Source organism: Xiphophorus couchianus, chromosome 7, assembly GCF_001444195.1.
Source record: "Xiphophorus couchianus chromosome 7, X_couchianus-1.0, whole genome shotgun sequence".
NCBI lineage: Eukaryota > Metazoa > Chordata > Actinopteri > Cyprinodontiformes > Poeciliidae > Xiphophorus > Xiphophorus couchianus.
In genome coordinates, this window is record NC_040234.1 from 2,631,137 (window position 1) to 2,647,520 (window position 16,384).

General features: G+C 39.3%; 1 protein-coding gene across 1 annotated transcript; it reads left to right on the forward strand.

Annotated features, from left to right (window-relative positions):
• Window positions 1-1,273: 1,273 nt before the first annotated feature.
• dnajb11 (DnaJ heat shock protein family (Hsp40) member B11) lies at window positions 1,274-9,656 on the forward strand. Its single transcript, XM_028023743.1, has 10 exons — window positions 1,274-1,448; window positions 1,852-2,008; window positions 3,356-3,453; window positions 4,775-4,907; window positions 5,041-5,183; window positions 6,883-6,965; window positions 7,044-7,101; window positions 7,180-7,291; window positions 7,392-7,551; window positions 8,282-9,656. Exons 1-10 carry the CDS (start codon window positions 1,375-1,377, stop codon window positions 8,344-8,346), a joined length of 1,083 nt encoding a protein of 360 aa, XP_027879544.1. The 5' UTR covers window positions 1,274-1,374; the 3' UTR covers window positions 8,347-9,656.
• The last annotated feature ends 6,728 nt before the right edge of the window (window positions 9,657-16,384 follow it).

The window sequence follows — 16,384 nt, forward strand, 5'->3', positions numbered from 1 at the left end:
CCTCTTCCACCTCTGTAATATGGGAGCTAATTATTTTTTCACAGACTGTAACTGTGCTTATTCCTCTCTTCATGTACAACAGATCCTGTAAATAAGGCAACATTTTCTCATTATTAGCCAAAGTTACTTGAGGGGAACTCATTCTTTTAGCTGCCTGAAATCATCTGTTCCCCCTCTAGAACATGGGAAAAAATAACTTTTTCACAAACTGTGCTCATTCCCCTTTTCATCATCAACAAATCCTATAAGTTTGATTTTCACAATTTTTTCCACAAGACTTGACAAAGGCTTGGGAAGACACTGATTCATATGGGGCCCTTCACGTCAGCACCACTGACATTAATTTCAAATTAATATAAGACTGGACTTTTTCCATTCTAAAAGTCAGCAAATAAAAAGCAGGATTGTGTTCTATAATGAGGACAGAAATAAAATGCATGTAATTTACTTTTGACTGTATGATTGGATTAAATTAACTATGCACATTATTAAATAAATTGTGTTCTTTGTAACATCTAAATAAAATAAATTGAATTTATCTGAAACTGCATCCACACTGCATTATTCTTTCACATTGTGAGCTTACTAACTTGCTTTTTGATCATTTTTTCATGACCGTGAATAACCTCTGGTTTAATTATCAACTAGTGAGCCATTAATAAATAAAATGACTGCAAGACAGTTTGCATTTTGCTTTCTAATCAAACTACATTACATAATTTATTAATTAAAGAGATATTGTAATAATGTGCAAATCTTAAATATTTTTAATGTTAATTTCCAGATTGTGAATCAGCAACAACTTATTTACTTCAGAAGAAATGAATATATTATGGTAAATAAAAAAAAACACTATTTAAAATGTAATTTAAAAAGTGACAACAGGATAAACTTACAGCAAAAATATATTTTTTGCAGTTAGGTATGCATTAATTGTCATGGGTTACTTCAGATAACTTTTGTGATAACAGTGAATGACTCTGACCCCTGATTTACTGCAGGCCAACAGCACATTTTCAGAGATTACACAGACTATTAAACAGTTAATTAAATTGATGCTAAATAACGTAGATATGGTTTTAACATACAATGAATACAAGTTTTAGAAATTATTTTAACATTTCAATAATTATAAATAACGCATTCATTATTTGACGCATATATGTTTCCAGTTACATCCAGATGTCACTGATTTATTGCATTGTATCACTTTTGGCTTTTAGCTTCTTTCAGTGTGGGCGGAGTTTGTGGCCACGCCGCGGTGGGAGGGCTCTCTCTGACAGGAGGAGGAAGGCTTGTGAGTGGCTGCGGGATCTGAGCTTCAAAAGCCGGCTGGTACCTTCTGTATCTTCTCCTTCGTGACTCCGGGGATCTATGGCTAAGAAAGGGATTAACATCTGGAATGCGTGCTGCCTGCTGCTTTATATCACCACGGCAGTACTTGCCAGGTAAGCGGGTGTCGCTCGCAGAAGCAGCGACCCAGCGGTGAAACGGCACCGCCAGCAGGTACACATGTTTAGCTGTGATTGGTCTACCCGGGTCTCTCCATGTGTGGAGGAGAGCAGGCTGATATTGAGTAGAACCCCCAAAAGGCATTTTGTTGTTTCGTTGAACCCCAACGTGCTGGGATTAGCGGTCATGTTTTGGTTTAGTTAGCTTAGTTAGCATGGAGCTAACAGTCACACGGAGGGAGCCTGAACCTAACACCGGCGGCTGTCTCCTCTGAGACTTTAGCTAGCAGACCACTGCTTCACTGACTGGGAAGCTACTAGTATTAGCAGCAGAGCTCGGTGTGTTTCTGTCCATGGAATAATGAACATGTCCTCATTCTCCTCTCCCTCTTTGATGTAGTCGAGATTTCTATAAGATCCTGGGGGTGAGTAAGACAGCAACCATCAGGGATATAAAGAAGGCCTACAGAAAGTTGGCTCTACAGTTACACCCCGACAGGAACCCCGACGACCCCAAAGCACAGGACAAATTCGCAGATCTGGGAGCAGCTTACGAGGTGAGCATAAAACTATTGTTTTGTACCAGTTGTAGATGAATGAGGCCCAATACACACTTCCTCCTTACAGCATAGTTACTCAACAGCAGGAGTGTTTCTAAAGTTAAATGAAATGTAATATAGAACAAAATTGTACCAGAAGTGCCAAACGGCTTTGTTATAAAAAGTCTTTTGTGCGCTTGCTATTTCATTACTAATATAAACGATCAAAGCTCTGTGATTGGCCGACTACACCGTGTGGCTGTAGCTGATTGGCTGTAGGGTAGCACAGCTGGCGACAGGAAAAGTCAGACGTGGATGAGTGGGAGTGGATTTTAATATCCGCTGCAGGTGTTTCCGTCTCAAACGTTCACATTACCTTATTACTAACTTTTGATTAGCATATCTTAAGTATTCATACGAATCACAAGTGCTGTTAAGATTTGTGAGCTTGGAAATCAGATTTCATTAATATATTTGTATTTTACTGTAAGTGAGTTTTAATAGAAATAAAGCTTGACACAGTATGTGGCTTAACGTTTTACTATTTAAAATCCGACACGATTTTTTTCTTTACTTTGTACTCAGGACAATACCTTATGTAGTTGATGCAGCCTGTACATACTGCATGGTGCACAAACTGCAATAAACCTTCTTTCAAATGGTTCACAAAGTGCAATTTGGGATTCTAAATATAGTGTAAAATAAATACTAAAGCATGACACTGCTCACAGCAAGTCATGCTTGACTGAATAGATCTGTCCTTATGGATCTTGCACATATTTTCCAATATCAGGACTATACAGTATGGGTGCACCGATTGCAGTATTGGGGCCGATCGCTGATTACCGATCTTTTAAAAAAACCTAACTTACCGATTCTGATTTTGGCCGATACCATGTTTTTGTCTGAAATGTTGCTCAATATCTCAAGAAAGTTGCTCGATTGGCAACAACGGGGTGACTATTGTTAACTGTAAATGTGCACCTGGTCAGCCGGTTTGTCAGTCAAACCTCTCTCACGGGAGAAAAGAAAAGCACAGTCATTGATTTTACACCTTTTCCGAGGTTGATAACATCGGTGGAGAAGATCGGCTTCACATGTAAAAATCGGCCGATCACCAATCTCCCAAAATTAAGGAAATCGGCACCAATAAATTGGCTGTCCGATAAATCGAATGGAAGACAGATTATATATAGGACTATACAGATATTAATATCAGGTCATGCATCCAACTTCAACAATCTATTTATTTACAAATTATCTAACAATTTTATCTTAACCTTAAAATGTGAAAAAGTTCTGAATACCGGTGCCTGACACTGTGCATGTGTTTACTATGAAGTTGATTGGCTGTTTTGTATCCAGGTTCTGTCTGATGAGGAGAAAAGGAAACAGTATGACATGTACGGAGAAGATGGACTCAAAGAAGGTCATCACAGTTCTCATAATGACATCTTCTCCAGGTTGGTGCTGTGGTCCTTTTAGAAATCATTGGATTATCTTTTATTATTAACATAAAGAACTATTTCAGTCAAAAGTAATGTTCCAAAAGCCTCTTAAAGTTGTCTTGCTAATGTACTAGTTCTGTTGTTCCAAGGATCTGGTTAGTTTGGGGGTAAAAGGCAGTAGATCTGCCTCAAGCAAAGAGACTGAAAAGTTTTAATCAAATCCCACCATAAATCAGACCATTACCGATAAGATATTTTATTAAACAATTAAATGAAATATATACGTAAATGATGAAACTGAACTACAGTTTCAGACCATAACCTCAGAAGCACACAAATTAAAGAAAATAAAAATAAAAGGATGTGAAAACGTCACTGGAATGTAAATAGTACTTTTCCTCAGTTTTTGTCTGTGGTCTGCACCGAAGAGCAAGAAAAGCATCTATGGGGTCATTTCATTCTCACTAAAAAAGAAAACAGGGTTGGATCAGCAGATTAACTCCAAACAGGTTGGATTATTTTTAAGGTGATCAAGGTGTGTAGACAATCACATGTATATAAGTAGCTGCATAAAGGTGAGCCGCTAACTGAGGAGCGCTTTGGCTGTAATGGAGAACATCACCAACGGAAGGATTCGTTTAATCAGAGACCTTACTGATCTGCTGGGAAATGTTGATGATGGTTTGTTAGTGTTTAGATTTCCCAGACTGAACATCCTGGAGCTCTGAGCAGAACTTAAAGAAGGAGCCGTGTGTTACTGGAGCACATTCCTCACTCAAAGGACTCTCTGACTCTCTGTCTGTCTTTAAATCCCAGCTGAACACTCTGCTGTTCAGACAGGAATTTGCACTTGGATCTCTTTATTTTTATTTATTTAAATTTTTTTTCTTTAAAATGTATTATTTTTATTTTTTTGTGAGTTTACCTTTTGTGCCATGAAAGCACCTTTTACATAACGTATATATATATAATTATTATTATAAATACCTATGCTGCTACAAACAAGGATGTTGTCATGGTTATTGCTGCACGTGGTGGCAGACGTCTTGGTATTTACACTAATTTACATTAAGATATATTTATGGGTGGCGACAGGCGGACCAACAGCTGCGCTCTATTTCCTGCAAATTGAGATGTATAAAGGAAAGGTGCGCAGCTATGTGCGTACGTACGGCTTTATACACCTGAATTTTTTTTGTGCGCTGCATGTTTCTAAATATGTCTGTATTCCAAGTTTTAGTGTGAAAACTGCGCACTCTGTTATACATGAGGCCCCTGGTGTTTTTGAAAATAAATGTCCACTGACTGTTTCCCCTCACCGTCTTTGCCCTCAAAGCTTCTTTGGCGATTTCGGCTTCATGTTTGGAGGAAATCGGCAGCAGCAGGACAGGAACATTCCCAGAGGAAATGACATAGTACTTGACCTTGAGGTCACGCTGGAAGAAGTTTACTCTGGGAACTTTGTGGAGGTATGGAGAACCGCTTCCTTTCTGAATTAATAACTCCAGAATTACCTTTAATACCGTCTGTAGAACAACATAGGAGTTTTCTGCTGTATTTTTGTTTTATTTTTGATTCCATGTGAAACTATTTTGTTGCCAGGTTGTGCGGAACAAGCCTGTAGCTAAAGAAGCTCCTGGTAAAAGGAAGTGCAACTGCAGACAGGAAATGAGGACGACGCAGCTCGGACCGGGCCGCTTCCAGATGACTCAGGAGACGGTGTGCGACGAGTGTCCGAACGTCAAGTGAGTCACTCGTCATTGAGGAGGGGTGGAGTCATTCAGGCTGAAATTATGATGTAGCTTATTTTTGTTGTTTACCTGGATATGAAGTTCTGGACCAGATCAAGACTATTTGTGATCCACTTATTATCAAGTTAGTGCTTGGAATTGATTACATTTACAAACCGCAGCATTTGCATTACTGTCAAAACATCTGGATCATCATTGTACTTTCAAATGGAGCTAAAGGCCTCGCCACTATGGTGACCTGAAGAACTGGAGTTAAATACTTGTACATGTCAGAAAAAGACACCAGATCAACATGTTTGGGGTCTCCTGGTAATTTCCAAACATGGCTCAATCTTTAAACCCTGATATCTTTTGTAAACATTTTCCCAAGTCGAGAATGGTATTCTATTGGGTTGAGGTCAGGAATCTATGCAGACCAGTTGAGTTCTGCCATACTAGTCTTGTTCGTCTATGTCTTTCTGGATCTTACTTTGTGTGGAGGTATTGAGTCATGTTATCACCAAATTGTTCAGATAGCTGGGACCATGAAGTTGTTCAAAATGTCTTCCTAGGCCTAAAAAGATTTTCCCTGTACTGGAGGTAAGGGGCTGAAGACATCCTGTGAAAATCTGCCCCACAGCATGACACCCCCTCCACCAAACTCTACATTTGGCACAGTGTTGACAAATCCATTCTTCTGGATTTGTCAACTACCAAGCTGAGACAAAAGTGTGATTTGCCACTCCAGAGTGTTGTACAGTAAAGTTCAATGCTAACATGTGTTATTCCCACAGGTATAAAGTCTGTTAGCTTTATACTCCTGGTATAAAGGATGCTACCTGTGTATCTGTTACCTAGCTAGCATCCTGTTACAGTATCATGCTGAAATTGACCTATTGTATTTCTGTGGTTTGTAGAAGCAGCCTAGGTGTGTCCAGCAATTGGAATTCCTCAATTCAGTTATTTTTAAAATGAGGGTGTGAACACTTTTAGTAATGTACTATAGCTTTCCTGTGAAAAGATACAAGCAGCCTGATATTACCCAGAGTTCTTTGCTTTAGGGGTAATAATGCCCTGTTTTATCAAGGTTTTTCTACAAACTGAGAATGAAATTTCACTCATAAATCTTGACATGACTTGAACGCATTTGACATAAGTATAACCCAGGTGTCTGCCCTGTGGTCTGTTTTTATTTTCAAAAATATTTATTTCTACATGAAGTGAAATGTAGACAGTGCAACAATTAAATCGGCCCAGATTTCCATCATTTTGGGAACTCAGCGATTGGCCAATAGTCATGACACACCAACTTTATCTACCTCTGCAAAGGTCTGGTTGATTTCCAGACCTTTGCAGATCATGTGTCCATTTTCTCTGGTGTGACTGACCAACCCGCCCACCAGATCATGTCTCCACCTGCAGTTAACAATGGTCACCCCAGTGTAGCGAACTTAGCATCTATAGTTAGCCACTTTTTATGTTATTGTGTTGACCAAAATCAGATTCAGCAGGCCAGGCTTTTCAAACATTGGTGATCGGACAGAAAGCTGTAGTTGGAGCACCGCTAGTTACTGCGTGTGCTTCCTGCCTGAATGAACAACCAATTGCTGCCAACCACGTTATCATAAAGTGGAACTCTGTCTGTTAGTTCTTCTATTGACAGTTAAGCGAGTCTGAGTAAGCTCCTCTTTAACATGACGTTTTCTCACCTCAGGCTGGTGAACGAGGAGAGAACCCTGGAGGTGGAGATTGAACAGGGGGTGAGAGACGAGATGGAATATCCCTTCATTGGAGAAGGTGATCTTCACAAAGCTTAACCAGAGTCATTAGTTCATGTCTTATCAGTCGTTCCTCATGTTTTATCTGTGACATCAGGTGAACCTCACATCGACGGCGAGCCTGGAGACCTGCGATTCCGCATCAAAGTGCTGAAGTAGGAAGCAGTTTCATTACTGATGAATATGAGATGAGCGTGTAGGGAGCCACTTTCTGACTTGCTTTTCTCTTTCAGACATCCGGTGTTTGAACGCAGAGGAGACGACCTTTACACCAACGTCACTATCTCTTTGGTTGAGGCTCTGGTCGGTTTCGAGATGGACATTGTCCATTTGGACGGGCACAAGGTCCTTCTTTTTTTAGAACTTGCACTGTTTGAAGTTGGTGGAGAAAGAAGGTATTCGGTTAATTGAAAGTAGGAGTTGAACTGAATGCATCTCTTAACAGGTCCACATAGTGAGAGACAAGATCACTAAACCCGGAGCTCGAATGTGGAAGAAAGGAGAGGGTCTGCCGAACTTTGACAACATCAATATCCGAGGTTCCCTCATCATCACCTTCGATGTGGAGTTTCCTCAGACACAACTTGATGATCAGCAGAAAGATGGTGAGAAGACAGAGCTGAAGCTTGTTGTGCCTGTTGAGTGACACATTTTAAGTGTTTATTTGTGGTAATTCAGTTTCTCGAAAAATTGCAGTGTTTCCTAAAAGCAACAATTTCATTACATCTTAGTACGATCACAGACTGATGGCCTGCATTGGCACTCAGTGGTTTCCATTACAAATGACTAACAGCTCAACTGGGTGGGGTTGTCATATAGTCAGACGCACCCAGAATCTGAAAAATAAGACAAACTGATCTTTACAAACACAACACAACAATGGAGGGCATGGAAGCTATGTACTCGTACTAGACGAGAGCCAAACAAGGACCAACAATCTTCAGCCCATCATGGCAGTAAAGTAGGTTCCAAAATGGGGGCTGGTACCACTTGGCCAACAATGTCAAAATATAGACATACTTTTCAGAAAGTCCACATTTATACATTAAAATTTGTTTTATTGGTCTGTGATATTTGTTTTATGATTCTGGGTAACAGTTGAAGGTCAAGGTGAGAATACATCAATCAGCTTTGAACTGCTTGTCTGCTGGAGTCACCATGGATCATCATGTTTGTAATAAAAGGCAGAGAAGAGCCTGTTGAACTTTTTTTGTTTTAAGTTATTTGTTAAATGATTACATATTTTTACTGCAACTCTTGAACTACATCTACCATGGGGTGAAACCACTTGACTCTTCCTTTACTAATAGTTCCTCAATGTATGTGTTGTTCCAGGTATCTGGAGTATCTTGAAGCAGGGATCTGTACAGAAGGTTTACAACGGACTACAGGGATACTGAACCACTGGGAGAGACAGCCAGGACTGATTCTTTACTACAACCGCAAGAAGTAAAGTCAACTTGTTCAAGTCAACAGGAGTGTGCTCCAGGGATCTGGTCATGATGTATTTATTATTTCCAGAATGTTCTCAGGACGGTTGAATCTTGTTGGTTTTTATTTTTTAAATCATCTTGTGAGGAGCAGCAACAGTGTCTTTATTTAAATATACAATCAGATGCAAAGTTTGAACTTTTTATTTTGCCCCTACAAAGTCTACTGTAATAATTTCTAAAGTTCTGAAACATAAAACCTGGAGAAGACCTTTTTTTGCAGTATCATGACTCCTCCTGCAGGGGGAGATGCTGAGCTGAAGTCACACACCTGAAATGGCTCTACTTGGACCTTATGTAGTTGATCCAAACTCAACAGCACCACGTGTTGAGTGAATTTGCTCTGCTCTTAATCTCAGTTCAGTGGGGAGGAACAAAACCTGTTGGTTTTTCCATTAGTTTCCTAATTTATGTTTGCTTTTTCCTCCTGGTGGGAGAAGTGTCATCCTCTGAGGTTTACTGTGGCGAGAGTTGATCTCTTCAAATATACAGTGAGCACAGTTTACTTTGCCTCTTCAGACCTGATGGTTTACTGCTTTTTCTTTGCCATCTCAGACATTTTCTGATTTTCTCCTGTTCTTCTCCCTCACTGATGACTCAAAGGGACTCTGGCCTCCAATCAGGATTGTCAACAGGACCTTCTCTTGTTAATGTGACTGCAACGCTGCCTCCCTGTCCAAATTTCGAGAGTAATAAGGTTTTAATATAAACTATTTGGCTGTTTTTACATGTACAATGAGATAATGTTCTTTACTTAAAATATAAATAAAGATTTATACAAATTTGATTACATGTCATACCACAAATATACCACTAGATGGTACCAGAGTCATTAAAATGGCAGACTAACGTCGCTGCTTCTGTACAAACACGCTAACTGCAGTTTAGCCCTCAGGTCTTGTTGGACTTTGAAAGCTGCTGTTTCTAAAGCAGAACTCGAGTTTTTTGCTCTGTTACGGTGTCTACATTCCTACTGACAATAAAACCATGAGCACATCAGGAGGACTGATCGGATCTGAATGTCATTTGGTTCACGCGCAGATATGAGATGGGCTGGTTGGCAAGGAGCTGACAAATCTAGAACGGACATCACAAGTTTAGTAGCTGCATTTTCACTACAAATGTGCACAAAATCTTTTTCTGCTAATGTCGATAAAATGCAATTTCGTAATTGCAGTTTTTCCATTGAATAAGAAATTAAAATGATGTGAATAAGCCTGCTCACGTGATAAGTCATTCAAAATTATGGAAGTGATGGGTGAAAATAATTACATGAAATATTCATAATTCAGCCATGGTGCTTTGTCAGCCAATCAGAGGAGATGTCAGCGTCCTATTCAGGCGTTGGGGAGACAAGCCCCTTATTCTTGGGAGCAGCTATTTATGAGGCGTTTTGGGGAAATTATAGTTGGTGAATTTACAGAAGCGTTACGGATTCAACACGTTTGAATGACACACAACTTTTTATGGACTGTGAGAGCTCTGGAGGAGCCAGCTGGACATTGTCCGAAAAAACGCTCCATCATCTCTGTAAGAGTAGTCATCTTGTAATCGGACGGTTGTGGGTTCAAGTACAGCTTCTTCCCAACACATAGTGATTTGACCCTTAACCCCAAGTTGCCTACCAGTGCTTGAATGTGTTTGTGACTGTTTTAAAGTACTTTGCGTGGTCAGTATGACTGGGGAAGCTCTGTATAAATTTGTCCCACTTACTTAAAAGTGGGCCGAGTTTGTTAACAAAATGAATCAACAAAGAGCCCATAATGATCACTGAAATAAATTGAAACTGACAAAAGTACTGATAAATTTAAAAAACGACTGAAAATGAACCAATGAAAATCAGACATTGCTTTTGAATTGTAGTCCAACAGATCCATTAGAAAAACCAAACTAATGAAAAAGAACTTGACAAAAATGATTGTACTTGTAACTTGATATTTGACATTGAGGCAATCAAATTTCCACAGGTCCATATTGCTTCAGTGGTGTCAGGTTTGAAAGGTACCTTCTCCAGATGTTCAACAGGATTTAGATCAGGGCTCATAGAAGGCCCTGATCTAAGTTCTTGATTATTATTGGATTTTTTTAGTTGTTTGCTTCCGGTCTTTACCTTATTTGAAGACTGATGACCAGTGACTGAGACCAAGCATTCTGACGCTAGCACATTTCTCTCCAGAACGCCTTGATAGTCTTGAGAATTCATCCTACCAGGTTCATTTTCGGCACATTGTTCAAGTCACTCTACCAGATGCAGTAAAGCAACCCAACCCCAGAACAGAACCAAGCCTCCTCTATGCGTACGGACAGTGTTCTGTTTTTGGTCTGCTTCATTTTGCATCTGTGAACAAAGAGCCAAGGAGGCTCCAGTTCTGACTCATCTGTCTATAGTACATTCTCCCAGAAGCTTTGTGGCTTTTCGACATGCATTGTGGTAAATTCCGGTCTTGGATTTTTATGCTTTGCTTTCAACAAAGTCGTCCACCACGAATTCCCCTTTGGCTCAAATACTGATTGATGGTAAATGGCCTGTACTTGTATAGCACTTTATCAAGTCCAGAGGACTCCAAAGCACTTCACACTACCGTCAGTCATTCACATTCTGATGGTGGCAAGCTATTGGACAGCAGCCACAGCTGACTGGGGCAGTCTGACGGTGATAGTGGATGGTGAGCAATAGTGTGTCTTGACATAGACCTTGGAGTTTAATTTCTTCTGAAGTTGTTCTGGACTATTTGCCTAGCATTTTTAATCTGATGTTAAACTGAGATTAGTTCCAAATAAAACACCTTAATATTTTTAATTTGTTTTTCAATAACCAGTGTTTAAAGTCTCTCTCTTGTACGTCTATACCAATTTTGAATTTTTTTTAGTTTAGTCCAGATTGAGTTGAAGAAAAATCTAAACTATCCATACCCAAGTATTTAAAATTTGGTCAAACAGTGGACCAATGCAACATAGAACTGTTTATCATCAGCATAGCTTTGAACATGATCATAAATCTTTACTCGTTACGGCAAGTATACATTTTTTAAAAAAAAGGAATTGAAACCTGAGCCTAGTGGAACACCTTGTTTCATTTGGAAAAAGATTCCAACTGCAACAAGATCACAAAAAATACCCTGAACCAGAGAATTAATTTGTCCACTAAGCACTACTGGACTCTAGAACATTTCTCTGTAAACTAACACTTCATGAACATGTTAGTGACTTACATTCAAAGCTTGGATTGAAATGTGTAGTGATGGAGCTCTTGTATGTGTGAGGTCTAGGTGACAGTGGTGTTACCCCTGCCATCATCTGACCCTTTGACTCCTCTGTGGCTTTTCTTATATTAATGTTTGCCATGTGGGTGCTCCTTGCCTCAACCTTTAACATCCACACCCAGACCTCGTGGGTGGATGCGTTGTGGGTGGAAGGCTGCCGGGGAGCCTGTGTGGATGGGTGGGGAAGGGGAATGTCCACAGAAATAATCACTGTGGTTAGTTTACGGTGCGGTAAAATGCACATCTGCCCACCAGTGTTTGTGAATGTGCAATAATCTCACACAGCTCATGAATTAGTTTGCATGTGCGTGTGTGTGTGTGTGTGTGTGGCCAGTCTGTGTGTATAATGAACTCCCACAGAGATAGCAAGGCTGTGGTAAAGGGAGTTTCCTCCTCAGCCCCACTGCACCATCTTTTTCAGGGAGAAGAAGCTCCGCAGAGGAACAGAGGAGCTTTGTCAACAGCTGTTCTGCCTCGCAGCTCAACTCTCCAGCTAATAAAACCACTTAGCCTCAGCCCACTACAGCTGGATGCCTCTGCTCAGTTAGGCATTCATAAGACTACCAACCTCAGACTGCTCACAGTACGCTTCAGACTGATACTTTATTAAAGACGCTTCCCTGGAAGAAAAAAAAGAAATCCCTTTTGCTTCCTACAAAACACTTTGCGCCCTGTAAGTTGACCATAAGACTTAAAATGCTGTGCAAAAGAATTCAGACCTGGTTGCATATTTTTGACACATTACAACCACAGGCTGTTTATTTCCAAATGAGCCTTTGCACGCTTCAGAAAGAGTCCCTCTCCACTTCGACGGATGCTGAAGCAACCCGATGTCACTTTTATCTGGTTGATTTTGCTGTCGCGCAGGACGCAAACCAAACTTGACATTTTATCAAAAACCCTTTGACCAGGAAAGAAGAGGGTAAAGCATAGCAGAACTGAAATTAAACTTAAAAATAGAGCAACAAATCACATGTGGATTGTTGGTGTGAGCAGGCGAGATGTTGGTGGTACAACACAGAAGATATGAAACCACTAAAAACCATCATTTGTTTAGATTCAAACTCTATTTTTAACTTTAAAGCATAATTACTCTGATAGTAGGTCAGACATTATACTTGAAATATTGCATACATTATTTAGAACACAAAATATTTGTCTAACACTAACATTTGGGCACCAGCACATGTAGGAGTTAAAGGAAACAAGATGTCAAAAAAGATGTCAATGACAGCAATTCAAAATCCTGTCAGCTTCATGGTAAAACCAAGCAAACCCAAAGGAAAGAGTATTAAAAAAAAACTGATGAAAGAATGGCCAAAACAAGGAGATGAAAAAAGTAAAGGAAGATGGTTTTATGAAATTCAGAAGGGAGGAGGAGACAAATATGGAACAAATACATGAAATATTCACCATGTCTGGTGACGTGGATGAAAAAACAACAAAAAAACAAGCTGTGCCCATGACTTGGTACAATTAAGTCTTTCCCACAAATTAAACAAGTCGTTCTCACGAGTTATTAAGTTGTGACCACTGTATTTTTTTCTCCCATGCCACCAATTGAGCTCCGTAGAAAGGAGAACTGGAAGAGGAAATATTAATAATTAATTATAAGATCAAGACTTAATTATACACTTTTTATAATACAAAACGCTTAATACATGCAGTATACATACATATAAAATGTGATCACTGTGAAAAGAATGAAGAAAAATATGTATGAAGAGAGTCTGAAAATATCAAGGAAAAATAAATTGATTATAAATAAATCGATAGATAGATAGACAGACAGACATTCTTCCAGCAAATTTTCAACTTTCAAACTTTTTAAAAAAATTTCTGAGATTTTTTGGGTGAAAATTCACTCCTCCATATTTTTTCTATCTACACTGACCCTTATACACCATTAGTTTTGTTTAGTCTTTCTCCTAAAATCCCAGCAGTGAGTTTCTAGTTTTAACATGCAAAAACTATACGAAAGTTCAAGAACCAATACTCACATGAACGTTTTTGCATGGCACTGTAGTGTGTGAATGTGTGACCCACTCTGAGATGTGCTTCTCGGAGAGCAGGCCTGAGTGAGTTATGTCTGGGATTTACCAACCACCCACAAACAATATCTTTCATCCATGCGTAATTGCAAAGTGCAGAGCTCAAGGGGGCAGCATTGCCTCTCTGATCGCGTCCCTCCGTAAAACACTTCTTATTCCTCACAGAGGTCTGTTTGTAAAATGTGAAGCTTCTGCACTTGCCAGTTGTTGACGCAGATAAGCACCAGGATCACACTTGACCCTGAATGTAATAACCTGTAAGCGTAGTTGCGGGGTTAAGAGAGGCACCAGCTAAAGGAGCACTAATTGAGCAATCAGCTCTGTGTGTGTGTGTGTGTGTGTGTGTGTGTGTGTGTGTGTGTGTATGCGCTGGCGCCATGGGGTGTTTTGACCTGCTCTGACTCTGGCGGCAAGGGCGTAAAGCCCATCTCATCATTGGGGGGGACCATAAACAGGAAAATTTCTTAAGAGCAATTTTGGGGGGGTCAACGAGGCTCCATTGAAATGTAACGTAAAATGTGGTTTAAAACGTTTTTAAAACCACATTCAAGCTGCAGGACCAAAAATGACTAGTAATGCACAGTAAGCATTCGTTTCTCTTACTTGTTCTCAGGAAGCAGCCTGCAAAGAAGTAAAACTAAAATTCAAATGTTGCTTAGATACAAGGTTTGTTCAGTCGGACTGATCTAATCTCTGCTACACCTTTACAAAAATGTAAGGTTCTAAATACAAAAGCTTTAATGAGTAGCTGCTCTTAATAAAATTCCTCATAAACATCGATTTATTGAAATGGCTCCCAATACAAGTTATGGCCTATTTAAGTTATAACTTGTTAAGTTGCTTTATTTTTAAGCCTTTTGTCGTTTTGGCATGTCCTGGGTAACAGAACAAACAAGTAGATAGAAATGAATATCTAGGGAGTATCATAATTTTAGGTGACACTTAAAGCACGAGAGTTTATATAGAAAAATATTCAGATTTTATTTTTTGGTTTTAAATTCTCTACGTCGAAGACAGTGAGAAATAAAGGAATAACCTTTTGTAAATTTCTATCTGTTCTCTCTTCTGATGATGGTCAGTTTCCAAGTCATGAACTATTACAGTATAAATCATATTTTACTGAACAAAGCTCCCCATGAGAACAGTATTTTTATCAAAAATAAAAAACTCAAAATGCAAAATGTTCCAAATTATTATGCACAGCAGATGTTCTGAACATTTTATGGATTATAAAGAACTGCAAACGGTCATTCTTTGAATGTGCAGCATTAAGTGGTCACATGTAATAAAATCAAAAGCTATTTCAATCAAAAACATCTTAACAGACCAAGTTCCATGTTAACATACGATGCCGATACATGTGAAGCTGATTTTATCCACTGATCTTATCTGTCTCAGCAAAGATCTAAAAATCAACCACTGTCCTCTCCTGTTTTCCCGTTAGAGATGTTTGACTGATAGACCGGCCCTGCAGGTCATGTCTCCATGTTTGCAGTTCTCAATAGTCACCTCACTGTTGCCAACCCACTGACATTTTGCTGCATATTCAGACAAAACAATCAGTATTGGCCAAAATCAGAATTAACAGGTCAGACTTTTTGAAGACTGGCCAGAAAACTGCAATTGGCGCAGTTCTAGTGTAAATTTTTTTATATCTGTCAGAATTCATCCAAATTACTCAATGTTGTTGTTTGTCAAAGAGCTATTTGCAATTGTTGAGACGCTGATGAGAAAGGTGATGTGCTGCTGCAGTGTAATTTAGAAGTGTCTTGTAAAAAGCAAGTTTATAACATGAACTGTTTCTGTGTTAAACTTGAGTATCCTTTCCCTTTGTTTAGAGTTTTTCTGGACTCAAACCCTGAACCAGGTCGACTGACACCACGCAGATGAAGGTGAAATGACAGAAAAGTACCAGGACATTTTCGGGGTTTTTTTTGTGTTTTTCTTTTTTTTCACTGTGTACAGTTTCATACCTGGCAGTATTTCATGTAATGATATTTTATTTAGTTTAAAACCGTATAAAACAGATATGTATTTTGTCAGCAGCTAAAACGGTCAAGCGTGAGAAAAATCTCTTATTTTGAAGGGTCATATTGATGTGTAGCCCATGTGACAAGCTCCAGCCAATCGGATTGCTACGTTCTCTGGCGCGAGAAGAAAAATAGAGAGCGCGAAGACGAAGCAGAGAGAACGAAGAAGCTAAAAGAGTTTCGCTGTGTAAGAGAGAAAGGTAAGAGAAAATCGACGATTAAAAAGTCTACCTGCTGTCTGGAAACCTTTTTCCATTTTTGGAGGAGGAGCTTTCCGCATTGTTTTTAACTGACTGATTTCGGGAGTGTTATATGTTACAGAACTGGACTTGGTGAGTTAAAAAGCGTATTTTATTTTCTGTGAAGGATGTTATTTGTAAAATAATTTTATTTCATTGAAACGGAAAGCTAAAGTAGCGCATTTATGTTGTTTTATGTTCAAAAACCATAACAGATGAGCTGGTGTGGGTGAAGCATCCAAATCGGCGAGTATATTATCTTACTCAGTACCAAGCAAAGTTAAAAGAACTTTTGTTATGCTTTGTTAGTTATTAAACCAGGCCTTTAAGGTTCTGCTGGAAATTGGACCGGGAAATTCCGAGTC